At 49.1% G+C, this 25,171-nt stretch overlaps 8 protein-coding genes across 8 annotated transcripts; 2 read left to right on the top strand and 6 right to left on the bottom strand.

Annotated features, from left to right (window-relative positions):
* Positions 1 to 29: 29 nt before the first annotated feature.
* On the bottom strand, positions 30 to 1,519 carry GGS25DRAFT_430662 (uncharacterized protein). Its single transcript, XM_049258656.1, has one exon. The coding sequence runs from the start codon at positions 1,381 to 1,383 to the stop codon at positions 337 to 339; it is 1,047 nt and encodes a 348-aa protein (XP_049114230.1). The 5' UTR covers positions 1,384 to 1,519; the 3' UTR covers positions 30 to 336.
* A 1,446-nt stretch (positions 1,520 to 2,965) lies between these two features.
* Positions 2,966 to 5,555, bottom strand: GGS25DRAFT_430581 (cytochrome P450). The gene is made up of 5 exons (XM_049258653.1): positions 4,967 to 5,555; positions 4,103 to 4,885; positions 3,703 to 4,022; positions 3,488 to 3,628; positions 2,966 to 3,401 (listed from the first exon to the last, which is right to left on the bottom strand). Exons 1-5 carry the CDS (start codon positions 5,140 to 5,142, stop codon positions 3,184 to 3,186), a joined length of 1,638 nt encoding a protein of 545 aa, XP_049114229.1. The 5' UTR covers positions 5,143 to 5,555; the 3' UTR covers positions 2,966 to 3,183.
* Positions 5,556 to 7,063: 1,508 nt separating this feature from the next.
* Positions 7,064 to 9,552, top strand: GGS25DRAFT_505127 (cytochrome P450). Its single transcript, XM_049262189.1, has 2 exons — positions 7,064 to 7,909; positions 8,029 to 9,552. The coding sequence occupies exons 1-2, from the start codon at positions 7,203 to 7,205 to the stop codon at positions 8,960 to 8,962; spliced, it is 1,641 nt and encodes a 546-aa protein (XP_049114228.1). The 5' UTR covers positions 7,064 to 7,202; the 3' UTR covers positions 8,963 to 9,552.
* On the top strand, positions 9,064 to 11,417 carry GGS25DRAFT_534332 (uncharacterized protein; the record flags this gene model as incomplete). The annotated part of the gene is made up of 2 exons (XM_049265760.1): positions 9,064 to 9,900; positions 11,179 to 11,417. Exons 1-2 carry the CDS (start codon positions 9,072 to 9,074, stop codon positions 11,415 to 11,417), a joined length of 1,068 nt encoding a protein of 355 aa, XP_049114227.1. The 5' UTR covers positions 9,064 to 9,071.
* Positions 11,418 to 11,742: 325 nt separating this feature from the next.
* Positions 11,743 to 12,951, bottom strand: GGS25DRAFT_430495 (uncharacterized protein). The gene is made up of 2 exons (XM_049258652.1): positions 12,058 to 12,951; positions 11,743 to 11,961 (listed from the first exon to the last, which is right to left on the bottom strand). Exon 1 carries the CDS (start codon positions 12,839 to 12,841, stop codon positions 12,164 to 12,166), a length of 678 nt encoding a protein of 225 aa, XP_049114226.1. The 5' UTR covers positions 12,842 to 12,951; the 3' UTR covers positions 11,743 to 11,961; positions 12,058 to 12,163.
* Positions 12,952 to 16,132: 3,181 nt separating this feature from the next.
* On the bottom strand, positions 16,133 to 17,393 carry GGS25DRAFT_524954 (uncharacterized protein; the record flags this gene model as incomplete). The annotated part of the gene is made up of 5 exons (XM_049264704.1): positions 16,133 to 16,242; positions 16,305 to 16,320; positions 16,407 to 16,868; positions 16,997 to 17,153; positions 17,245 to 17,393. 5 exons carry the CDS (start codon positions 17,391 to 17,393, stop codon positions 16,133 to 16,135), a joined length of 894 nt encoding a protein of 297 aa, XP_049114225.1.
* A 120-nt stretch (positions 17,394 to 17,513) lies between these two features.
* GGS25DRAFT_505116 (glycoside hydrolase family 43 protein) lies at positions 17,514 to 19,263 on the bottom strand. Its single transcript, XM_049262188.1, has 2 exons — positions 19,055 to 19,263; positions 17,514 to 19,003 (listed from the first exon to the last, which is right to left on the bottom strand). The coding sequence occupies exon 2, from the start codon at positions 18,626 to 18,628 to the stop codon at positions 17,624 to 17,626; it is 1,005 nt and encodes a 334-aa protein (XP_049114224.1). The 5' UTR covers positions 18,629 to 19,003; positions 19,055 to 19,263; the 3' UTR covers positions 17,514 to 17,623.
* On the bottom strand, positions 19,055 to 23,615 carry GGS25DRAFT_505114 (uncharacterized protein). The gene has a single exon (XM_049262187.1). The coding sequence runs from the start codon at positions 23,024 to 23,026 to the stop codon at positions 19,397 to 19,399; it is 3,630 nt and encodes a 1,209-aa protein (XP_049114223.1). The 5' UTR covers positions 23,027 to 23,615; the 3' UTR covers positions 19,055 to 19,396.
* Positions 23,616 to 25,171: the final 1,556 nt, after the last annotated feature.

Here is a 25,171-nt window from a genome sequence, read left to right as displayed (position 1 = left end):
TGGGAGCTGATGAAGATCTCCTCCTTATCCACCTGGTAGGTATATGATCCTGTAAAGAGTACCGATGTATCTTTATATAGGGAGCTGTTGGCTTTGATAAATCGCTGTTAAGCATGGGTAAGTTAGAACACCGCGTTTTATGCTGACTACTGGGCAGTCAAGATCTGTCGATGTTGCGTCGCGCATATTCTGAATGGGCGAGATAATTATATGAATGCGTTCTGTAATGTCAGACTGTCCTATTCGAGCTGGAGGATGTATGAGGTAGGTATATCTTATAGTAGCACATCTGGTGCTGTTTATATCACGAGTTGCCATGAGATCTGATATCGTTCATCAACCAGGATACGAATTAAGAGTTGACGAATAAGAAGTGGATATGGTGGATATTCGATCGTGATGCGGCGTCAATGCGGCATGGGGATGGGCGGGACCATCTTGAGCTTCTGGCGTGGGCGACGTAAGGGCGATTTCCTCATCTATCTTCATCCAAGACTCTCTTTGGGTGCGAGTTGCCCGACTCAGAGGTTCGCTAGAAGCAGTATTTTGTCTGGGGGTGCTTCTCTGTCCAGATCTCCTCCGCCGCGCGACTCGGACAGATCCGTAGATGGTGGGCGCGTTGGCGACAAAACATGAGACCAAGATCTGCACCGATGCCCAGACACTGCGGGTCGTTTGGGAAGAGTCTTCGTTGAAAATCAATACACCCCGCAACACGGTGACAACGATGCAAAAGGTACCTAATGCGAATAGCGTATACAAAGAGATGTATTCTGACACAGTCCGCTTCCTTAGGCAAATCAATGGGTATGCGATGGCGAGCAGTAGTAAATCGAGGACCATGTTGGCGATGGTCTGAAGCAGCAATTGAACGTAAGCTCGCACACAATATCCCGGGTCTGGGTCAACCTGCCAGTACAAGTTTATGGGACGGCATTCGAGGAACGTCGCTAGTACAATGGCGATGAATGTGAGGCCAGTAGTAGCCCAAGCTACACTGGTAAGACGACCGGCCCAAGTGATACCGGACGTGATTCGCGAGTAGAAAAGTAGCAAAAGGCTTATTTGAAGCCAAAGAGCGGCTGTGAGCAGGACCCTAGCGACGAGGACTAATATACTGCCTATTTTTAGGCGATGCGCGTCGTAGTGGCCGGTGTATAGTGTATTATGGAGAGCGTCGTTCGCGGTTCCAAAATTCAGATAAAAGTTATTGCAGATGACCCTACCAATGATCACCAGCATTGACAGCAAGACGAGAAAGAAACTGCGGTCGATAGGTTCGCGGCGCCATCGAGAAGTGAGTAGCCTAATGGCCAAGATGACGATAGACAACGCTGCGTTTGCGTAGCCGATGCGCTGGGCTTCATGAGGATCGTAGGACATTGTAGCGAAGAAGCGTCCCCGTCTAGGAATATAGGTGTTCAAGAGATCTGGTGATGAGACATGCTTTCCGTCGATGAAAGCTTGTAGCGAGGTGAGACATCTTCAACCCAAGTTTTTTGGGTTGTGGAACAACGTTGGAGAAAGAGGAAAAGGCCGAAAAACGAACTCCGTAGGTTGCCCTACTATGTAAATACACCTTACCTAGTAGGTGGGTGAGATGCTCTAGTGTAAGATGCAACAAGTGAGCCTAAAAAGGTGAGATCAAAGTAGGATGGATGGGATGGGAGGTGGACAAGGTACTAGGTATGTATGTATGTACATCACTTCGCCCGCCCGCTCATCCAAGCCTCTTTGCATGAATGTTTGCATGAAGGAGGAAAGGCACGAAATTCCTCTCAAAGGTTACCAGTCGGTCCAGTCCAGCACAAACTGGCCGTGCCCTGACTAAATTTGGGCGAACACAGTCAAACCGTTTGCCCATCCCCGCTCACAATTAGACTTGATCCGAGGCTAAGTTGCTAGTCTTATTATTATGTTGATTAGTACTGGCGCAGTTCGATGTTAAGTGAGGCACTAGCCAGCCCAAATCCATGCTGTCGGGGTCCCGGATGGCGTTGAAAGACGATGATCCGCGTTGCTAGCGTCATATCTTACCCCCTCTGTGAGGCCTGGCCGACCATTAGTTAGCATGAGCTTTCGAGCCTGACATTTCATTTCATTTCGTCAGTTTTTCAGTTGCCCAGGTGGGAAAATACGATAGGTCAGTATATTAAATAATAATACGCTCCAATTGAAATACATCCACGATATTATGTAGACGGCTGGATGGGAACACGACATGCTCTACTGCAGGAGCGGTCAAAAGAACAGATTCTGACATCCTCTAGATCCTGTCAGCCATAGGTACATACAACGATGATAGTATAATATGTGGTGACAGTGGTGGTGTAGATGGGAAAAGATGGGAAAGGAGGTAACTACCTTGTCAGCGATCACGTTCCACACCCCCTGATTTCGCGCATATAGTCTGTTCCCTTACCGAAGATCTGGTCCATTACTGGTCTCCCGAAATCGGGGTAGTCGGTTATCGTATACCATGTATGGAATGGCTGTGGCCATCTTTTTTAATGCGCTTGAAGCCCAACTGCAGTACTACTACTACTAGTAATAGGTGCTACTAATAGCCTACTGTTAGTCTGTTAGTATGGTAACCGGAAATCCTGTTAGCTCACTACTACATAGTACACTACTACATAGTACATAGTAGTATTACTGTAGTTACAGTGTAGTATAGTACCCTAGGTAGCTAAGCTTTCGACTTCACCAGCCATCGTATTTCGTAAGCAACCTCGGAACTTGCGACACCCGTCCATGACCAAATCCCGGTTAGGGATTATAATTGTTGATGTGGCCGTTCAATGTTACTATGTATTCCCAAGAATCCCAACCCTCAGGATACCGAAGGCTAGCTTAGGTGCTAAGCTTTTCCCGGGAGCGTCCGAGCGATCTTGTAAATAAGGAGACTGCAAACGCAAGGTATTACGTGGACCTCGTTTCACGTGACCAGCTAAAAATCAGATGACTTGATTCTATTATTCTATGTAGTTATGTAGTTAACATGGAATTGAAATTATTGAATACCTAGGTAGTAGGTACTAGGTAGTTACTGCTTACTGCTAAAATTACCCCAGAAAGCTTAGCTTTGAAATCTTAAGGAAAGATCAAACAATATTGACCCCAAACGCCGTCCAACTGAAACCTCCTCCTCCTCTCACACATCGCACTTGACTTCTTTTCTTACTACATTCTTCTCCATTTAACCCTCATTTCCCTATCAGGCGGAGTTGCTACAGCGTTCGCATAATTCGTGTTGCCTTGCGCCGGACGGTTCGAACGAGAACCATTCGGCTTAAGCCATTCAACGAACTCGATTTCGAATCTGGTGATGATCATGGCCACTGTGAGCAGAACCTCAGGCTTTGCAAAGTTATGGCCTGCACAGATACTGTTTCCTCCGCCTAGTTTCAAGTACAAAGTGTTAGTTGAATCATAAGGATATGTCTACGAGCCTGAGTATTAGGTAGATGCATGTTTGCAAACTCACCGAATGGGAAAAAATACCCTTCCCGTCCCGCCATGGAGAACTCGAGTCGTGTATGGATTTGGCCCGAACGATCTACAGTCTCGACCTCCTGCACATGGCGGTGGGCCCAGAACTCTGAAGCAGGATGGGCCGGTGTACCCCCTATATAGGTATGATTAGCCAAAGTCCAATCACTCATCGGAGTCTTCAACAAAGAACGAAAATTTGGAACGTACATATAGCTTCGTCCAAATGAGCAACCTCAGTAGGAGCCTGGAAAACGGATCCTTTCGGTATCTCGTAGCCTCCGATCGTCACCGATTCGGTGGAAGTTCGTGTGATCAGGATGCTCGCGTACAGGCGCAAAGCTTCGGTGTAGACGGACTGTAGCAATGGCAAAGAAGCCAGTCGCCGGTAATCTAGGCCTGTTGTATTATCAGGATCGTCGGTAACCCTCACTTCTGATATCTCTTTCCTGACAGCGTGGAGTAGATGGGGATCTTTGATTATCTCCATCACCACCCACGCACAGATAGGAATGGTGTTGGCGTGGAGCCTGCACCGCGGATGATAATGGCCTAATTAGCGTCGTTTCGAGGTAACATCATCTCTATTAAGAAGGCAATTATGACTTACCCAAATAGAAGCAAGGCATAAGCGGCGCCCAAGCTCTCGGCTGAAAAGTCAAACAATTTCCCCCATTGAGCCAAACCCCTCGAGATGCGCGACCCGAAGACAGGCTCCCAGCTTACATCCCTTTGTGCGCTGCCATCATCCCAGTCAAACTCGTCCTCTGCCAGCTTGTACCACTCGCTACACATGCCGCGGAACCTCTCTCTGGCCGGCACGGCCTTTCTGTTCAGAAGCCAGCGGGGGGACCCGAAGGCCGGCGCCTCGGCGAACTTCGCGTACTCCCAGAAGGCCTCCACGAACCCGGGATTCGCATCCAGGATCAGCGAGCCACACACCGAACGCGTGGCCACGGCCGCCATGCTCCGCTTGAGGAAGTCGAACACGCGCACGTCGCCATGCCACTCCCCGATCTGGAAGGCGGCCAGCTGCTCATCGAAGCAGAGCTGGAACGTCGCGGCGAAGACGGAGACTGAGCGGCTGCTGAGCAGGCCATCCTCGTGCGCGCGGCGCATCGCGTGCCATATGCGCTTCTTGTTGTTGTCTGGAGCTGGGGGCCCGCTGCCGCTGTCGGTTCGGGGTGAAGCAGCACAGCCAGACCCATCGGCCGCAAACTTCGCCGCGGCCGTAGGCGAGTAGCCAGCGGTGTGCTCGAGCACACGGAGGATCCACGGGTCGGACGTAAACGATGACTGAAAGATGGCCGGCGCGTTGCTGCCGCCGCCGACGATGTACAGATTCGTGGGGCCAAGTCGGCATCGTATCACAGGGCTTGTCCGTAAAGCTTCTCTGGAGAAACCGTATGACGACGTTAGCTTTCGTTTCAGCGTTTACTTTGGCTGAGACTGAACAAGACTTGAACTTGCTTACCTCACTCGGTTTATGAATAGTCGTTTGTTCGTCAGGAACTGCCAACCATTCGATACAAATGGGATCGTCTCACTGAGTCGGGGCGGTTGTCGCAACGTTGTCTGGCTTTGCTGTCTAGCTACTAGGGCAAAGATTATGATGAATACGTAAAATAGGAGGTCAACGTAGCTGTCCATGTCTTGCGGCTGTGCGGATTAATCTCTTGAGCACAGAGCAGCTTGCTTGTGTACTCCTGCTCGCTACATCCTTACGATGGGTGCTTTTAGCTTCGAGGAATAGGCATCGTTTAAATCAGTCACGGACTGCTTCATTCAGTAAGAAGACATCCATACGAGCTAGGCAGATTGACAGGAGGAGGGCAAAATGTGCCTAGAGCAGCAGAGGCTGCAATGTGATGCAACGCCGTTTCTTTTGCGCTCAACTAACAGCACTCGTCTCCCTCTTCGACAACAATTGAATCGAAACATGGCGCCTCTGAGCGAACTATGATAGGACGTTGGGGAGGTGTGATGGATCTGGTGTACTATGATCAGTACCAACACCAAAGACCTCTGTGGTTAAAAATAGTAATGTACCTAGGTATATGGCATAGCCTTCAGACATAGTGCAACCCTATTAGTTTTTGATTGAGTAGGTAGTCCTGGATTTGACGCCGAAGTGCTAGGTGGGGGCTCAAATGAGGCTGCGCTGGTGGAGGATTGGCATGTGCTACCTATCTACCTCTACGTAGGTATGGATAGGTACTATGAAGAAAACTGTTAGAGGTCTGGCAGATGTATCATATGCCTCAGTTCACGTGACTATGTAGGTAGTTATCATACAACGACATTCTGAATAGCATAACGGTGATTCCCTCCTTCTTCATAAAACAATCGATACACCATCTCCAAAAAAAAAAAAAAAAAAAAAGTTGTCACACTACCCGTGCTATACCAACCGTACTAACCAGGCTGTACGTTGAGATATTCGAGGCGCCAACAAAAATATCTCACGCCGCACTTCAATCTTGGTGTACCAGCTTATACCTCTGCTACGCGGCCGATATTACATCCTGGAAGCTTTCAATCCTTATAATCGAGTAACTTATCCAATCCGTACTCAAATCAATCGATTGAACTATAATACCAGATTCTAGCTTTTCAATTGGCCCGGCGGTGGTCCTATTCATCATGAAATATCGGCAGCAGTAGCCTCTGTGTGTCAAGCTCAGGGTGCCCACGTGACCCCCTTCCGCGCCACCACCTTCAAGATCTGTCGCTGCTGCCGATACCCAATCATGGCTAACACCATCATCACCGGGCCGATTGAATTGTTACAACTTAGTATCGTGGATCGATCAATTGATGCGATTAGAATGAGCCACCGAATAACTGTAAAATAGTAGTCAGAGGAATAATACGCCAGGCCGAGCGTTTCGTACAAGCGGCTGAGCGATCGCATCGCGGGGTATGTATTCATCAGCCAGTCATGGTTATTTGCTATGGACTACGTGCATCTATGTAACAAGGAGTAAAGACATAGCCCCAACAGGTATGTTTCAAAGATGATGGAAGAAACAGTGGTCAACTACTAGGCAAACTACTAGGTACACAGTACACTACTAAGGTAGATAGAGCCTTGTCGGCTAGATCACTATAAATATGTGTGTTGACATGAAACAGCGCGAGGCACGCTCTATAGCTGCTACTACTCACCTGCATTGGAACTTGGAAGCAGGTGCCAGGACTAGTCCCAACACCTTCGACTTACTGTATGTCTAAAATGATGGCATTAACTGGCCACACTACGCAAATACGTCGTCTTTGGAGCATTAACCAAGCACTAATGAAGTAAATGCGATTAGATCTGATTGGTTTACCGAAGCTTATCCAATCCGGGCTACTGCATTACGTGACCTTGCACGACGGTGCTGCAAATAGAAAGATCATCCCTAAACCTAGTACCTACTACTACTAGTAGTATGTAAAGTTACAGAGAGATATGATTAGGCAGTTTAGCCGAAGATTCCGAAGATTTTCCAGGAGCTAGCCTTTAACATTGGCTTACGATTAACTTGGCTAGAGAGTTTTAACCAATAAGAATTTGCCTATTTATCGAATTGAATTCATTCCCCAGCAACACCAAAGTACATCCTTACTTTGTTCGTTTCAACACCTCCAGGTAGACTCGTAATCGCTTTTCAACTCTAACCAACTTGAACACTGTTAATAGTACTACTACCTAAGGTAGGTAATGGATGTCATCATGGGTAACCCAACTTCAACACAACTTCAAGCTTCCTCTCCTTCTTTCCTTTCCTCCCTCAATAGCCTCAGAAGTCATGGCGCCTACTTTGACCATCGCCCTTGGGGCCGTAGCTGTCACCTACCTGTTTCTTCGTCTTCTCCTCTACTTGACTCAGGATTCAAGAGAACCACCAGCCATTGAGACGTCGCTTCCCTTCATTAGTCCTCTAATTGGTATGTTCAGGGAAAGGCAACGCTACCACGTTCGATTAAGGAATAAATATAGACTACCCATCTATACTCTGCGCTTACCCTTCTCCCGAATTTATGTCGTCAACTCTACCGAGCTCATCCCTGCGCTACAGAAACAATGGCGCACCGTCAGTTTCCCCGCCATAGCTGCCGATGCAGGCTATATCGTCGGCATGAGCAAGGAGGCCATTGAAATAATGCACCAGGATCTAACAAATGAGCATAGCTTCAGTGTGAGCTGGCCTCGCTATATCATATCTGCAATGGGACCCGGAAGTGATCTCGATGCGATAAACAGAAAGTCCATTGAGATCCTAGCCGACGAAATGGACACACTCAGAGCACAGGGAACCGTCAGGGTTGGCCTACGGGAATGGTCACGTCATACAATGACCGTAACTACAACTGAGGCCGTCTGGGGGCCGCTGAATCCATACCGGGATAATGCCATAGCGGAAGCCTGGAAGTAAGTCAAACACTCTCAGATATTAGTCTCGGCATACCATTTCTTCTGTTTCGGGAAACGTGATAGGGTTCCCCGGTATCTCATCTTGGTCCAGAGATTCATCCTGACCATCATCTTAGAACATTTGAGGCTGGATTTTTGACTCTTGCCATTTTCCCGATGTCCTCGTTCCTATTCCCTAAGCTCTTTCGCGCGCGCGAGCTCGCCGCCGCCGCCATGATAGAGTATATGCGTAAAGACGGATATAAAACTGCCTCTGGACTCGTAAAGAAGCGCTACGAGCATCACCGAGGGCTATTTGGCATGAGTCTTGAAGATGTCGCACGCGGGGAGCTTGGCAACACATTTGCCGTATTGGGAAATACAACACCTTGCTCATTATGGGTCCTTTTTCATGTCTTTTCGGATAAGAAGGTGCTGGATGATATCCGTGAAGAGCTCCTTGCCCTTGTCCACGAAGATGGCCGTGACCAGGATGGCAATGTCTGCTGCTCTGTTGATTTGGCCGGTATTCGCACCTCCTGTCCTGTTCTTTTAAGCACTTTCCAAGAGACACTGCGTTACCGCGCTGTCAATCCAGGCCCACGAGTACTTCTCGAGGATGTGCTCCTGGAAGACGGTACTCTTCTGAAGAAGAACAGCATGCTCATGATTCCCGCTCCTGTACAACATACCGAGGTTTCGAATTGGGGCGAGGATGCTAATGTATTTGACCACATGCGCTTTGCGCGCAAGCCGGGACCAGGGCAGAAGAAGCCAAACCGGGTGGCGTTTCGTGCCTTTGGCGGTGGCCATGTGCTTTGCCCTGGCCGCCACTATGCTACCACTGAGATCATGGCATTCGCGGCCCTTTTAGCACTTCAGTTTGACGTGGTGCCTGTCTCTGGTGAGTGGGTTGAGCCTATATGGAAAAACTCGCCCGTGACGTCCGGATTTCCTATCCCGGACGAGGAAATTGAGGTCGAACTTCGTCCAAGAGACTTGAACAAGAAATGGCGTGTCACATTTTCGGGTTCAGACCAGGCCATGAATATTGTGACTGAAGATGGTTAAATGGCCCTGTCACGTCACGGTTCTCTTTTCTCTTTGGAGTATCTCACTTGTACTATATCACACTTCGACTATATATATAACACTTGTACTACTGGGTACCAAATCGGTTATGTCTATTAGACGCATTTCTATGACATTTATTTTTACCTACCTTGTAAACAACTGCCAAATCTGTATCCACCTACCTACTTACCTAGGTACCTATAGTATTATAGGAAGCAACTTACCTCTATATATCGAGATATGTTCATTTACCAGGCTTCTAGACCCAAGCCACCAAGCATCAAGCCTCTGCCCTCTTTCCACCGGTCTGCTTCGAGCAAGATTCAACACACCAATGACACATCTTCGACCCGTTTTCCAGCCGGTTAAAGCTACACCCACACGGGCAACTACAGGGGAAAAGCGCCCTGCACTTCCCACACCTACTATGGTTGCAACTGTCACAAAGCATCGCATTAGCCAGGGACCGGTTCTCGCCCCCGCACCGGTGACACTTCCAGCTGAGCATCGGGACGCGCCTATTATTCCGCGCCGGGTCCGACGAGCAGCTGCCCCTCGCACACGCGTCGCAGAGCGCCCTGCCTGCCCTCCCCAGCGCGAGCTCGCCGCACCGATGCCCCGCGCACGCGCACATGTCCCACACGCGGGTCTCCCGGCCCCGGAGTCCGCGGCACCGCGCGCACCGCCACCCGACCTGCTTCGGGGCGCCGCACGCGCCGCACTGGAACGGCTTCGTCAGGCACGGGTGCCCGCACGTGTCCTCGAGGTCCGGGGCGGCGTCTATGCGCGTGTACGAGGAGCACGCGGAAGGCGGCCCGCGCTTCAGGAGGTTCTTGGCGGTGGCTTTGCGGCAGTACAGCCATGTCGACTTTTGGTGCCCGCAGGGGTACACGGAGCGCTGCTCGACGCAGCCGCAGATTTTCATCGTGGTGGTGGTGGGGTTGAGCTCGATTATCATTTCACTCACTTTTTTTTTTGCTGAAATGTTCCAATGGGGCTTCGAGTTGCTCTTCTTTTCTGGGGCGGGGATAGAAGAAGCAAGGAAGGTTGTGTAGGTATGTATGTATGTATGTGCCTCTTGGTTTCCAGTGTGCGTGAAATGCTGTTTGTTTACTTACGTCCAAGAAAGGGGGTCGATTTCTTCTGAACCGGACTTTTATTTTTTTGGGGCTTACTTATAGGGATCGGGTCAGACAATTGGGTGATTCGAGAACAATGTAGAAAGAAACACGATGCGTGTGGCTCGGTTTGGGCGTTGTTGGCTTCCCTTTGTTGGGGGAACAAAGAGATGCCATCTGGGACAATCGGGATTTTGTGTCCTCATGCCTTCAGGGGCTGTGACTTCATCAGTGAGGATGAGCGAATACAATGCCTTGGTTGCATAAAGGCTATTGTTTTCTGGTGTTCGCTACTAGCAGGTATTGTGCTTGGGTATGTAGGTATTGTACCTACTTAGTAGGTAATGAACTACAAAGACTACAAACTTGAGAGCGGTCGATGTAGCAGCTGGGCGTATTCCCGTTATCCTACGTAGCCTTAGGGGCTCATTACCTCGTGTCCGCGTGCTTCTACTCCTGTGTAGCTCTCCGTTTGTTCAGACCATTCTTCTCTCTTAATCAGCACAACTCGTGCTTCAGCTATCGTATGCTACAATGGCATCTAGATCACGACCATAGACCAGACAACAGACAACACGAAGCCTACCAAACCATCTGTATATCAATTTAGTGCTGTGATACATTAAGCACCACCAACAATAATTTCATAAGCAAATCGACCGTATGCCTAACTACCTAGGGTACCTAAGTAGACATCTATAGTATAGGGTAAGAGATGATTTTTCTCAGAACACTTGAAGTACCTAAGTGCTACGCATCCATTAACTACTACTAAGGATATCAACTGGACTCTCAAACAGCCATCCTTCGAAATCTCGTCAACAAAGAAGCGGTTTTATACAACCCCTTAACACCAATTAGTCCAGGCGCATCGTCATGAACAAGTTAGCGAAGAAAAACAATGGCACTGATGCTTATCAAAAGCGAACAATATGACTGAAGGGCGACCAAGATAGTATATTAACCTCGCTATCCAGATGTCTACAATGGTAAAGAGTATTCACATCATCGCATCAGTCTCTACCCATTCGCCTCACTACAGCACCAATTAAGACCATACCCTAAGCTATCGCCTATCAAAACCCCAACACAAAGCCACCATGGACATGTCGCAGCAAATCTACGAGCACGAGGAGATGTCCATCTCGGTGGGCGACCTCTCCTCCGCCCTGCCCGGTTTCAACGTCCACGCCCCCAGGGCCTGGCGCTGCTGCCGGTACAGCTGCCGCGCGGTCAACCCGATGTCGGCGCTCAAGTGCGAAGAGTGCGATCACCGGAGATGCAAGGACTGCGCGCTGGACAGCACCGAGTCGGAGTGGGATGCTCCTAAGTAGGTTATTCGGCCCAGCTCTTACTACTACTGCCTAAGGTTGAGTATTGTCTAGGTGCTCCTCCTCCTCCTCCTGCTGCTAGGTTAGGCAGGCATTGTGTAGGTGCGAGGTAGGTAAACACCTACTTAGATCCCTACCTATGTACGATCGTAGAATTATATACAAGATAGCTTGTTGGAGTTAAATACAAGTGATATCTCGTACCTAGCTATCATTGCCATTGCGTGATTAATCGTGATTGACATCATATAATGCCTAACAAAGTGGGCGTTGACCGATTACTTAGCTACCAAGTGCCGAATAAAACCATCATCAAGTAAAGCAGTAAATCTGAACGTAGTTTATCCTTCCAGGAAACGGGTATATTCCTTCCTTTCTCGTCCAGTGTAGGTATTAGGCGCGAATATAAAACCAAATGATATGAGACCGACATGGTAACCTAGCGTGGCTTATTAGAAACTCTCGATGATGCTCTTCTCCTATTAGAATCCATGGATATCTCCCGAAATAAATCAAGACGTAGGTAGGTAGTTAGTTAGACGCGCTGCTATAGCATTTTGATCAGCGTTATTCCCAACATGTCCCCTATGCCTAAAACATAGGTATCGAATAGGGGAAGGGGGGAGGGGAAACTTGTACTCACCTCGCCAAAGCTCGTCGGCAGCCCGCCCGTGCAAATATATACCTAGGCAGCTCTCCACTCGCCACCTAACCAACACCACCATTTCCTCAAACTTCCAAACTCCCTCTCACCCCCCCCAATACCCCCTCCTCCCCCCCAGCCTCGCCGCCTGATTCGCCGTCCACCTCGGCCCATCATCCCTCGCGACATACGTCGGGACGAGCGGCGGCGGAATCGACCACGGGAAGCGCCACGCCGTCCTCATCGGCATCGTCGGCGGAGCCTGCTCCTGCTCCTGCTGCTGCTGCTGGATCGTGACCTCGGCGTAGTAGTCCCTCTCGCCGTCGTCGTTGTCGCTGTTGCTGGGGCTGTAGACGGAGTACCGCGTGCACCCGCAGCGGCGCGTGCAGCAGCACCAGAGGACGAGGCCGACGACGAAGGCGCCGACGCACACGCCGACGATTATCCCGATTTGCTGGCCGCTGAGGCCGTCTGAGGAGGAGGGGGAGGAGGGGGGGGAGGCGCCGGCGGGCCAGGGGGGTGTGGTGGAGGTGGTGAGGGGCGGAGAGGTGGGGGAGGAGGAGGAGGAGGTGGGCGGGCTGCCGCGGTCAAGGGTTACGATGGCGGTTGTTGTTGCGTCCGGGTACGTGATTGTTTGGGTCAAGGTGACCTGGCGCCATACGAGGGTTGGCGGGCTCGGAGGCGGATGAGGATTTACTTGGTCCGCCCCTACCCCTGATCCTATCGCCGCGGCTATTACCGATGGTGTTGTTGTTGTGGTGGTGGTGGTGAAGTTGAGACCCATGTTTAGCTACAGACGGCAAAATACTAGGTAGAGAAACTGGTACCGGTAACCTAGTCTAGACGCACTGCACGTTGAAACTATCGCGAATCATGTTGCAGAGCCAAACCAAACAGAATTTCGTGTCCTACTCTTTTTTTCTTTCTGAAACTCGGGCGCCCAAGGGCCCAAAAAGGGGGGGAGGGGGGGGGGGATGTGAAAGGGGGGGCGGATCGTCAGGTATTTTATTGATGATTCCAGTCGCACGAGAATAGCAAAACTTCCCCCGCGCGTACATGGTGGCATTTTACAGACAGACAGACACCTACCTGAGTTTTGGCATTTGCCCTGTCCATCCCAGACACGTTGTCGAAAACATACCATACCATCCATACCTGGGTACCTAGTACCCCCATGCATATTTTCCACATGCCCAATCGAACCTGCAGCACGGTTCCAGATCGCATCGTCATCTGACATTGGCCAGAAAAGAAAAACAAAAAAGAGCCTTGAAACGACGGGTCCCGCTGCCCCAACTCGTGATAGGTGCCAGCCCACCACCATCCAGAGAAAAAGAAAACCGGTGTTAGCTGGCTGGGGGGGGCGCCAACGGCTCGGCATCTACAACGGATACGGGCATCACGCGAATCGAGCGGGTGCAACATAACTACCTAGGTTAGCATGCGACACACGCACACGCAAAAATGCTGTCCACGCTAATGCACATCATATGCGTCTCCTATGGTAGGTAGATAATGCGTTGCGTTTAATGGTTTGGGGAGCCCTACTTGTCCTAGTCTCGGGTTGGGTTACATCAAAGGGGGTTTAACATGACTCTTATATTAGTATATTAAACCTATCACATGGCCGTCTCCCGTGAGCATCTTTCTTGCGGAGAGGGCACCCCCATACTATACACCGAATAATATCGATGCATTCAATGCTTCCAAGGCTGTGTAAGTATACCGGCTTACTTACCTATCATCTATCTATCTATCTATCTGCCTACATCTCGACCTATCTGCAAGGTACTAGGTACGTACTTGAATAGATAGGAGTGTGTATACACATGTGCATTTCTCTCACTACACTATCATCACTCATTACTAGGTAATATTTCATACGTCACTTGGCCCATGCCTTCCACTTCCCTTCCCTCACTTCATCCCATATCGCGCACTTATATTTCTATCGGCTTCACAATACTACCATACCCTCTCCATTCTTACAATAATCCAATATCATCTGAGCTATTAACAATAATGAACCAATATAAGCGCTAGCCATGCCGTGCTTCTTCCCTACAACCCCAGCTTACACGAAGTCGTGATCTGCTTGGCGAGGGGGGGGGCGGGGGGGAATCTCGCAAGGCAACCGTGGAAGATTATTTACTTGTCGCCTGCCTTCAATATATCGAAGCGTGAATTCCTTGTTCTTGTGAAGCACAACGTTGCGAGCCTGCATGCAGGACTACTACCGACACTTGTGAATATCCCGAGTACTTAGCTGCCTGCCTGCCTGCCTGCCCGCCTGCCTGCCGACATAGTAGGCATGCGCTTCTCGAAGAGCCCGCCTTTCTCTTCTAATGACCCACTCACTATACATACCAGGCAGCAAAGTTGAAAAAAAGGGACGAAGGAAAAAAAAAAAAAAAAAAAAGAAGGACACGGCCAAAGTATCGGACAGGCAGGTAGGCAGGTAACCTATATGACGTACCTACGTATCACACCTTGCGGCTCTTCCATGGCCACTGGATCAAGCGCTAGCTATCCGGATCCAGCAAAACGCAACCTGTAATACAACATCAGCTCAATCCAAGGCGGTGGGTTTAAGCACCCAGGCAGCAAAGTAACGGTGAGCACTGAGCAGAAAACAGAGAACGTCGTGAATCCGCAGATCAGCAGTGTTTCACATGGGACTTTTTTTTCTTTTTTTTATTCCCTCTTTCCACCCCTTAAATATCTCCCGCCTTATTTCCCCCCCATTAAAACACAAACATTATTTCCAGTCACTCGTTACATCAGGTGTTGTCTACTTGGTACCTATCCTATCATAAGGGTTCATCAGTGACGAGCTGGCTCAGCTACCTGTCAACCTACCGGGTTCGGGAGAAGGAGCAGCATACGCACGTACATATATAATAGCGAACAAAGTACAAAAGCAGCCGCGGTCACCCGCAAAAACGCGAGCTCGCAACCTTGAGTTGACACAAGCCACGTCACCGAGGCCGCGAAACCGCGATAGAGATGGGTATATAGGTTTTTATCTAGTAGTCATAGCTCCAGGCTAAATACCTCGGACAGCATCGACTTTTTCAAGACCAGAACACTTAACATCCGCTCAAACTCTCTGCACTTCTGTATTTACACCAAGCACCTAAGTTAGTACCGACACCACCTGGTACCCACCTGATTGTACGACCATGGAGCATAGAAAAAAAAATGCTTCAGCACCTCCTTCCATCCCAGCACAGTGGGCACAGTGGTAAAAAAAAAAGTAAGGCTTTGAAGCACGTTAGACAAACGCCCCGTAGGTACCCAGGCTAGGTAACATCTCGGAAAAATATAAGGGGCCCTACCTACACGGTAGGCCGGAAGCCCACCGAAGCGAGTAACACTGGACCACTAGGTGTGATTGACTACCTACTACACATAGTATAGTGAAGCTTCCTTTGAATACCTACCTAGGTACCTATACCTATTCACAGCGCCCGATGCGGATGCATTCGAATTTCTTCTCGCTCAGCCCATGGGTGATACCAACGAGCTACTCTTGCTACTAAACCGTTACCCTTGGAAGGTTTTAGATGGGATCAAACTATGTAACTTCTACGAAGGCGGGCCAGAGAGTTCTTAGGGTGTTTACGACGACCAAGAAGACTCAGGGATGAAGAGGATGGTTATGTTCAGTAGTAGGTATAGGGGATATTAATGCCTGATAAGTGCCTAGGTAGGCACCTACCTAACCTAGCCCGGGCAACGCTGGATCGGCTGAGATACTGGGTACTATATTGGTGGGGTGCAAAGCGAGAAACCAAGGAATAAATGGTAGACAACGGAGAATTAAAGCTCGAGGCCCAAATTTTCGTAATCATGATTCAAAATTTCAGAGACGACCCTCGAAAATATGTTGAATTACCTAGTCGCAATATCAGATCGTGGACCTAATTCTTGCTCAGAACCAAGGCTAGGACTTGCTACCTTCCGAATAATCATCTTACTTTTACTCCAGATATATAAACCTTTGTAGGTAGGTAGGTAGGTATACCAAGTATTTTCTTCTAGAAGTGTGCGGTCCGGAAGTGTGAACCCCATTTTAATGATAGTAGCTAGACTGCGGCCGTTGAGTCCTGGCGTCCAGCTCATCGTCGTCGTCGTTGCTATAATAATCAGGCGGCCTCTCGCCCCGCTCATATTCGCTATCCGCTGCGTTTTTGTCCATTTTACTGGCTGTGCTTCATTGTTTCCTTCGGGCCATGGCCTCTGACGGTAGTAAAGATGAGTCTTGGTTAGCGTGAGTTCATTCTGCCGGTTGTCTATCCCAACGACATATACATAAAAAACATGTGTTACGAGGGGTAATATCTTACATCTATAAGAAGTTTAAGCGATCCCCAGACCTTTCCGGTACTGGGACCAACGAATTGTAACGGCAGAAAGTACGTGAAGATAACGACAGCAGCGTTGAACACGCCGATTCTGTCTTCTAGAGCCATCCGGATCCATGACTCTTTATCTAGTTCTTTAATGTTCTTTTCCATGGATAGTCGTTCCAACTCCGCGCGTATCTCATCATAAGTTGCCATGGGGCACTCGTTGTATGCGCGCTGGTCGACGCTTCGTGTTTCCTTCTGCATGAACTTTTCGATATGCCCCAGCTCGACACTAGCAGCCATGTTCCTAGAGATCTCTAGGCTAGGTTGCATCCATAAAAAGATGCTGAAGCTCTTCGATTCTTCGGATAACTCGCCTGTCAAGGTGCTCGAAGTAGCTGTCGCAGATCCCATGGCAGCCTTAATCGTGGTGTTCGTGTTCATGCCACCAGTATCAGGCTGCTTCGAAGAAGCTTTTGACTCAACATCAGGGGCCAGAACTCCCAGAAGTGGGTGATAAATGTCTGCCCATCACTTTAGCGAAATGTTGTCTGGTGCAATGAGAACCAAGAAGCCGGGAAACTTACGAACCATGTCAAGCACTCTCGAACCGGAATGGCCCAAACAGTGTTTTCGAGATACTCGACTAGTATTTTCGGCTCATCACACTCGCTGCCCTTTTCTTTAGGTGGCACACTCCTTATATCGATCCTGTTGTTGCCAAGCTTATCACTGAACATGGTGCTACAGGTCACCAAAAGAGCTAGATAAAATGCAAGTGTGAGATGGACAGAAGGCGAAACCAGGCCTGGACAGTGTACTTACAGTTGTCTACGATGATACCACACAGCTGGGAAATATGGAAGCAATGATCCTCTGGCCCTTGTTTGATCTGTCGCACTCTGGCATAGTCGACCGTCGCTGGACGGGGCGGGGAGGAGCAACATCATTGTCCGCGCCTTCGTGGTCAACATTGGAAGACATGTGGACGGTAAGTAGAGCAAGTAGAGACAGCGATGGGGCCGTCCTATGTAGGTAGGAGATTTTATCATCAGGTCTTGGACAGAGTTGATATCTTTATATGATATTAGCTGAAAGGAAAGGACAAGAACTGGGTCAACATAAGCGATGGACAACTACGACCCTGTGGCAAGCTGAAAACATATCCTCGGCGATCGATAGGGATGGATTATCACATCGCCGAGCCTACCTCCCTACCCCACCACCTCCGTACTCATCCTCCCCTCCCCATCATAAAACACCTCCCTCACCTTCACAGACCTCAAATGATTAACCCCCCCACTCAGTTCACAATCATGATAAAACAACCACCAGCGCCCGCTAAACTCCACCACCGAATGGTGCGTCGTCCACCCCAGCACCGGCTCCAGCAACCTCCCCGCATACGTGAACGGTCCCAGCGGACTCGTCCCCACCGCGTACACGAGGAAGTGCGTGTCCCCCGTCGAGTAGCTGAAGTAGTACTTCCCGCCCCTTTTATGCATCCACGCCGCCTCGAAGAACCTCCTCTCGTGATCGTCCGCCTCGATCGGCTCCCCCGTCTCCGGGGCCAGTATCACGAGATCCCTCACCCCGCCCCCCGCAAACGACCGCATATCGTCACTCAGCCTCGCCACCTTCGGGAACAGCGCCCGCGCCCCCTCCCCCGCCGGCTCCTTCGCGCCTAGCCACTTCTCGTCGAAGCACTCGGGCGCGTTGCCGCGCTGGTAGCACTGCAGCTGCCCGCCCCACAAGCCTCCGAAGTACAGGTACGCGCTCTCGGCCGCGTCGTCGTCCACGAACGCCGCGGGATCGATGCTGAAGCTCCCCGGGATCGGCTCCGGGTCCGGCGCGAACGGGCCCGCGGGCGTGTCCCCAGCCGCGACGCCGATGCGGAACACGCCCTCCTTGTCGCGCGCCGGGAAATACAGGTAGTACTTCCCCCCGCGGCGCGCGGCGTCGGGGGCCCACATCTGGCGGTCGACCCAGGGGACGTCGCGGGCGCTGAGGACGACGCCGTGGTCTGTGACTTTGGGCGGGTGGGCGGCCGGCGAGTCGAGGGAGAAGACGTGGTAGTCGACCATGTCGTACTGGTCGCCGTTGTCGTTGAACTGGATGTCGGTCTCGCGGTCGTGCGACGGGTAGATGTACAGCTTCCCGTCGAAGACGTGCGCGGAGGGGTCCGCGGTGTAGAGGTGGGTTATCAGAGGGGGCGACATTTTTTTTTCTTTTTTGTTCGTGTTGATTATTTTTGGTGTTTGTTTGGTTTCTACCCCTTTTCCCTACTGTAGAAATAAACTCTCGATTTTGAGAAACTCGTGACAATATTGTAGCTCTCCGCGGGGTATTAGCTCAAGAGGATTATGAGGTGGGGGCTTTTCAGGGGTTTAAGTCTCTTGAGCTTCTTCAGTTTCCTGGATGTGGCCGAAAGAGAGATACTCCGGCTCATGAAATGCGTGGGTAGAATAGCATTATCTATTACATTTATATTTATTATCCATATCACTCACACCACTCTACTAACGCCTATAACGAAATCAAGAAAAAAACGTGGAGACGATCTCATTCTACTCCTTCCGTCACGATGAATACCCGTGAGCCTTTCCCATTTATCCCTATTTAACCGCCCGCTAACTAGTCGTCAGTCGCCAAGATTCCCAGTTAGTTTTGCCCAAAAGTTGGAGTTCCGTACTAGGACGGCCGGCGTCGTTACTTTTGATGAGGCTACCTAGGTACCTACCTTGTTAGGTAGGTAGATAGGTAGCTTTTATGGAATTATAATATCTAAAATTTTCATCTTTATGGACTTTTGTTTATACATGTGGATTTTTATGGATTCTTTTTTTTTTTTTTTGGGAAACATGTAAAGGCACCCTTTGCCCTTTGACGTAGGATTGATTGAGTTGCTATGTAAAAGAGCCCTGTGGCGGAAAGAAAGTAGAGCAGGCTGAAGAGGGAATACGAGGACAAGCATATTGAGCGCAATGTCATGTGTCCACAATACCCAGTGTAAGTCGCCGAAGCGCGTCTTCATACCTCCCAGGACTATGGTCCAACAACATACTGGCCCCAAACCGCACCTCTCTAAACCGAGCTTCGACATCCCTGATGTACTTGAACACAATTCGAGTTGCGGGCCTTCCGACCTGGCCCGTTCCGGCTTGTAAGAAAGCATCTCGCCTCAGCGCTGGTGTGCTCTCTATGGTGAATACCTCGCCTGGTGGAAGTAGCTTAGGACTCATCATACTTGCACGCAGGGTCTTTAGTGCGGCATACGCCCATTTTACCTCTTCATCACTTGTCTGTGTTGGTCCGTTGTTGTACCACTTTTCAACCAACCCAGTCTGTAGTCCCTCCCATATTCGTCGACGTACTTCTGCCTTGGCATCGCTATTGTCGGTCTTAAAGGCAAGCGCGACGGCTTGAAAATCGTGCAAGACGCCCAGGGACAGATACGGTACAAGGTCATTACCGTGAACCGTACTGGTTATTAGTCCTCTTGTCGCTTTCTGTAAAGATGGAGACATCGTAGCAGGCGGACCGTATGCATAGACATGAATTGGCCTGCCTGGTGGTAGATAAATGTGGGAACGGGTTTGGTTTCGAGATTGTCCATTAGCTATCATCCTCTGATGTGGTTCAGCTGCCGTGACAAAGGCCGTTCCGGTCGAAGCAGGCTCCGCGAGACTGACTCCAAGCAAAGCAGTTACAGCTCCGCCAAGAGAGTGTCCGCAAAGCACCAAACCGTAATCAGGAAACTCCTCGAGCGCTTCCTTGAGAGTCGCTAACACTCTTCCATCACCTCCGTAAAGTAGTCGCCGAGCAGAGGCATGAATGCCCTTATGTACTTTATATGATTCTCCTCTCCATACAAGGTCGTCGTACTCACACATCATGTCGGCCAAAACATCCTCAAACCCTAATGTACCCCGACAAGAAAGTACGACAGCTTTAGATTCCTCATCAAGTGCTATGGTATGAACAAGAGGTATACCCGTATCAGTGGAGCCGGTAGAATCGGAGCCACCTTGAGGGTCAACGAATGAAGATAAAAGGATACTATCCGGGGGAAGCTCGGTGTGATGTGCAAATGAACGCACATCCCTATGGGTCTCATCAAGTGCTTTTAGAACAGGTAATTCTTTCGTGATGCCCATGAACTTCAAAAACTTCGAGCCGTACGCAGCAGATGCGTAGCGGCTATACCTGGTGATGTTTCGGAGAAGGTGGAATTCGGGAAACATTCCGTCAACCATACCAGTGTGCCTTAGTGTGTCGACGGCTTCCGAATCGCTGTATGCACTTCTCTGGTGAAATGAAGATAGAGCTAATGACATTTGAGAGTCTTTGGTTTTTAGAGTGTAGATGCTTGGAGTGTATAGGCTTCGGTTCTCAGGTCGAGCACTCTTGTTATTGCGCGGTGGTGAAGAGGGATGGTGTGTGTGCTGTGTGGGTTGTATGGGTTGTGTGGCATATTCACGTCGATATCCTGGTTGCAACAAGCCACTCTGTGGCCTAATTTCACTTCTCTGGAACGCCGGAGACGATGGCCGACTTTCGAAGGAGTGCAGTGAAAAAGTGTCGGTCAAGGATACAAGCGAGTTGCGCCGCCGGGCTTGTAAGGGCAGAAATGAGGCTTGAGTTGGAGATCCCAATGGACTCGAATTGCCTATAGTATCGTCCGTTGAGAAGTTGCTCATGCTCGTGCGATTTCCTGTTCGAGGGGGTTCGCGCTGTGACATACGACTTGAAGTCCTTTCCGAAGTGCCCGGCTTCCTCTGCGTCTGTGTAGCTGGCAACTTACTCTGTAGGGGCTTATTGCTACCCCAGGCGGGTTTCGCGAGTGGTTTTGACTTGCTTGGCGGAAGATTCTCAGAACTTGAATCTCGGTTTAATAAGTCAGAGCCTCTCTTCAAAACCCCTCGAATACCACTTCTCTTTTCATTGATTTTAGGAGCAGCGGCTAGCCCAGGCTTCTTCGCTGGAGGCCTGGTACCTGGAGGAGAAACGGTACCAGAAACGGTGCCAGGCACAGGTGAATCTCGAGACCTTCGCCGTGGTTCCTCCAACGGTTTCCTCGTACGTTTTTGATTTGCAACGTGTTCGGAACTCAGCTTATGGTTCAGCGTAGGGCTCAGCTTAGGACTCAGCTTAGGACTCAACTTAGGACTCAACTTAGGGGAGGGAATTGGACGTTCCTTGGGGGAATGGGAATGGGAATGCAAGCTACATCTTGATGAATTACTGGACCCGCATCTCTTCTGATTAACTGGAGGGGGATTAATTGTTAGATTTCGACGTCCAGGATCAATTGTCAGGCCCGGTCGTCCTTTTGATTTGGAGGCAACAGTCGGGCGTGTAACTTTTGGTGGAACTGGTGGAGGCTGATCAAGTCGCTGCTGAATATCCGAGGCAGTTGGCGACGGAGGTGGTTCCTCGTCCTCGACGGCTTCGACACGGGACTGCATATCCTCCTCGACATCGCTATCATTGGAAGTGCTTTTTACTTGATTGCGACTAATCTTATAGACCACTCTATAATTCGGGACGGTATCCTCAGCTCCCCCGGAATCTTCAGCATTGCAAATTTCGCTCTTGATAACATCGACCCCAGGGAGATGTAACACCGGTACTAGCGGCGTACCCTTTATGTCAACAGTGATTATCTTGGTCGTGGTTTTTGATGTTGTAATTGATACTTGAGCTTCTTTGGGGAGGGTCTTTAGAATTTGTCGTTTGAGGTGAGTTTCGGGCGAGTCATCCTCGTCACTATCACTCCATTTAGCACCATGCTGCTCAAGTGCCTTGAGGAACTGATCATGACTGCTGAATCCCGCTTCCCGGCTTCGTCTTTCCAAATCGGCCGCATGTGAATCATCATCTTCAACATCTACACGGTCACCATCGTCAAGAACCACAACATCCCAAATAGCTTCTTCGTGAGAAAGACGTCGAGACTCGTCCTGTGTCAGTTTTCTGCACCAGTTTTGTAGATACGCAAGACCACATAGTCCAAGCAAAAGGTCGATGACTCCGACCTTTTCCCCTTGTACGCCAGTAGCAGGGTTTTGGAATTCTCGACGAATCAAGGTAATGATGCTGGCAATCGCTCGAGATGAGTCGGTGGAGCCGAAGAATTGGTCGAGGATAGATAGGAAGAGCTGGGATATCTCAGAGACGGTTGATACTGTAGTTCCGGTGACGTGGAAGCTGGTAGCAGTCCAAAAGACGACTTGAGACATTGTCTGGTGTAGACTTTCCAAGCTCCTCTCCAAGATAGATTCAGCATCGTTTCTGCCTAACTCCGACTGGGCCCTTGACATAACATCTCTTCCTGCCCTACTCAGTATCCCTTCGAGGATGCCACGACCCAGCTCCAAACTAGAAAGTGTCGTAAACTTTGCAGCTCCCAAGCCATAGCTGCCAAGAAAGGTACCGACGCGGATGGCGAAAGAGGTAGATCGTGCGGCGAAACTGACGGCACTCGCTAGAGGACGGGGTAGAAGTGTGCTACCGGTGACAGGAGCGGGTGAGACGAATGCCTCCTGGCGCCGTATGATGTCCTCGACATATCTGCTCGGGGCATCCTTTTGATCCGTTTCCGTAGCTGCTGACATGTCGGTGACGACGATGTCGGCAACGACGACAACGACGGTAGAGAGAGTTCTCGGATTGAACAGGCTTCATCTACCTTATAAGGGAATGTGGATATTATTACATATTTTAATTTAAGTAAATAGTAGGGTATAATCGGTCGACAATAGAAATAGGGGCAAATGAGCGAGGCAGCAAATGGAAAGAAAACAAGAGAAAATCTGACGATATTATTATAAAGGGCAATGCAACATAAATACAAGTGCAAAAGACCCAAAAGGAAGAAAAACGATGATGTCCGAATCTGATTAGGAGAGAGAATGAATGAATGACTCCCAAAGGATGGAAATGATTGGCTACGCTTCGGGTTAGCTAAGGTCTTTTAGACGGTGTATATATAAGAGGCTATGAGAGGCGGAAGCGGCTTGGGAAAAAAATTGAAGCACGGTTGAAAGACAGGAACGTGAAAGACGGTTGATGCTCTCGTGGTCTAGTAGTGTACTATTATGTACATTTGTTACAGTGTAATTGCTTAACCAAACTTTACATGTGATAGTTGCGTGGGGGAAAGTTCACAGTCCGGTCTAAAATACCCTTAAATGTCCTAAATGTCATTGGCCACGTTCTTAAGGTCGCAGCGAATCTAACTAGGCTAACCAAACTTGGGATGTTGACCCATGAATTCCAAGATACCCCTGGCTTCCTTAGGAAGTCTATGGGAAGTCTATTGCAGCAAGGTTTTGAGCTAGGATGGAAAAAGTACTGCAAGATTTCCCAACCGTTTGGGCAACATTGAAAAATGCTGGGGCAGTGGAAACAATTACTGTACACAATACCTTATGTATGTACCTGCATCAAGTTGCATGCATCCCACATTGTATGAATGATGTACATCTCGCATATGTACTATTTACAATGTGCCTAGTAGATAATTACTAGGGGGGTACATGCACTACATGTATGCAAGTTTGTACCTACCTACATAGCATTACCACCGAACACATGGAACATTGAAACGTGTCGCCATCTTATGCTCTTTCGCTTTACATGTATCCCTGCCATGCGAATGCTATCTCCTGTCTAAAGTTATCTGCAGTATTGTATATCTATGTACTTTGATGTACTAATCTACGAAGGTGGGATGATTGATTGTAATACCTCGGCGAGGCGATTGGGATGCAGGAACCAAGAGACGGACGATGTCCACGTCATCTAACTATAACATTCTAAGGCTTCAATGTTGCATTCAATGTTGTTGGCCGAGTCATGTCCAACATGCCTAGGTCTGTATAGTTAGTGGAATTAATAAGCACCTAAAACATTATTCATTTGAACATTGTCATATAAATATAGAGTAGTGCTGTATAATTGGCAACTGGGTAATTTGTTATTCATCCATGATCTGCTATTGTTTGGATGAGTGAAAGCTTAGGTATGCAGTTATACAAGGTTATATATTGTATTATTTCATATTATATGAGTGTCAAATCGAGAGATATCACATCACCATGGGCCATGGACCATGGTTGAGATGTTTGGTCCTGGTTGGTTTTATTTCCAACCTCAATCCCCTTGCAATATTGATCTCACAGTTAATATATATGATATCCGGATCTGCCGATGAATGAATGTATGTAGGAATGTACATTGTAAGACTTTGATGTTCTATTCTTAGAGTTTCAAGCTTTGCGTTTCCCGGCTATTCAGCTCTTATGCAAGCTACACAGTAGACCCGGCCGGCTATCGTTAGGGATGGATCTAAAGGGTATTTATCGTTGGTGCTAGATACCCTAGGTACTACTAGTAGTAGGAACCAATCAATTAAGCTCGTTGAGCAGCCTAAATATTACGTTAGCCCTAAAATACCTTATGTCTTTAATGTTGTCCGTCCATTCCTAAGTGTTAGTTAATATACACAGGTACTAAAGGGTAGTACCAGCGCTGAGGTACGGCATAGTACAGGAGTCTTCAGGGGCCCCCAGAACAATTCAGGGGTCTAGGAGGGAATTTCCAGGGCTCAGGAGTTAGACCAAATTCCGACTCTTCGTATCCCATTTTTTGGTTTATCGTCGACGACCTGGCGTTATCGAGCGCTAGAAAAAGGAATAGGGCATCTCCTTTCAATCACTTCGTGGGTCTTTTTCCCTTTCTTCCAATTTCTCATCATT

The sequence above is a fragment of the Hypoxylon fragiforme genome (genome assembly GCF_022984875.1).
Source record: "Hypoxylon fragiforme strain CBS 206.31 chromosome Unknown GGS25scaffold_8, whole genome shotgun sequence".
Classification (NCBI taxonomy): Eukaryota; Fungi; Ascomycota; class Sordariomycetes; order Xylariales; family Hypoxylaceae; genus Hypoxylon; species Hypoxylon fragiforme.
This window is presented reverse-complemented; position numbering and strand designations above follow the sequence as displayed.

What these genes read in the sequence shown, in the direction of transcription:
- GGS25DRAFT_505116 (XM_049262188.1), bottom strand. Translation starts at nt 18,628, where the DNA reads ATGTCGCCCCCTCTGATAACCCACCTCTACACCGCGGACCCCTCCGCG.
- GGS25DRAFT_430581 (XM_049258653.1), bottom strand. Translation starts at nt 5,142, where the DNA reads ATGGACAGCTACGTTGACCTCCTATTTTACGTATTCATCATAATCTTT. An exon ending in CTATTCATAAACCGAGTGAG is followed by an intron (nt 4,886 to 4,966) that starts GTAAGCAAGTTC and finishes CGGTTTCTCCAG; the next exon opens with AGAAGCTTTACGGACAAGCC. An exon ending in TCATTTGGACGAAGCTATAT is followed by an intron (nt 3,629 to 3,702) that starts GTACGTTCCAAA and finishes ATACCTATATAG; the next exon opens with GGGGTACACCGGCCCATCCT.
- GGS25DRAFT_430662 (XM_049258656.1), bottom strand. Translation starts at nt 1,383, where the DNA reads ATGTCCTACGATCCTCATGAAGCCCAGCGCATCGGCTACGCAAACGCA.
- GGS25DRAFT_505114 (XM_049262187.1), bottom strand. Translation starts at nt 23,026, where the DNA reads ATGTCAGCAGCTACGGAAACGGATCAAAAGGATGCCCCGAGCAGATAT.
- GGS25DRAFT_430495 (XM_049258652.1), bottom strand. Translation starts at nt 12,841, where the DNA reads ATGGGTCTCAACTTCACCACCACCACCACAACAACAACACCATCGGTA.
- GGS25DRAFT_505127 (XM_049262189.1), top strand. Translation starts at nt 7,203, where the DNA reads ATGTCATCATGGGTAACCCAACTTCAACACAACTTCAAGCTTCCTCTC. An exon ending in GCCATAGCGGAAGCCTGGAA is followed by an intron (nt 7,910 to 8,028) that starts GTAAGTCAAACA and finishes CCATCATCTTAG; the next exon opens with AACATTTGAGGCTGGATTTT.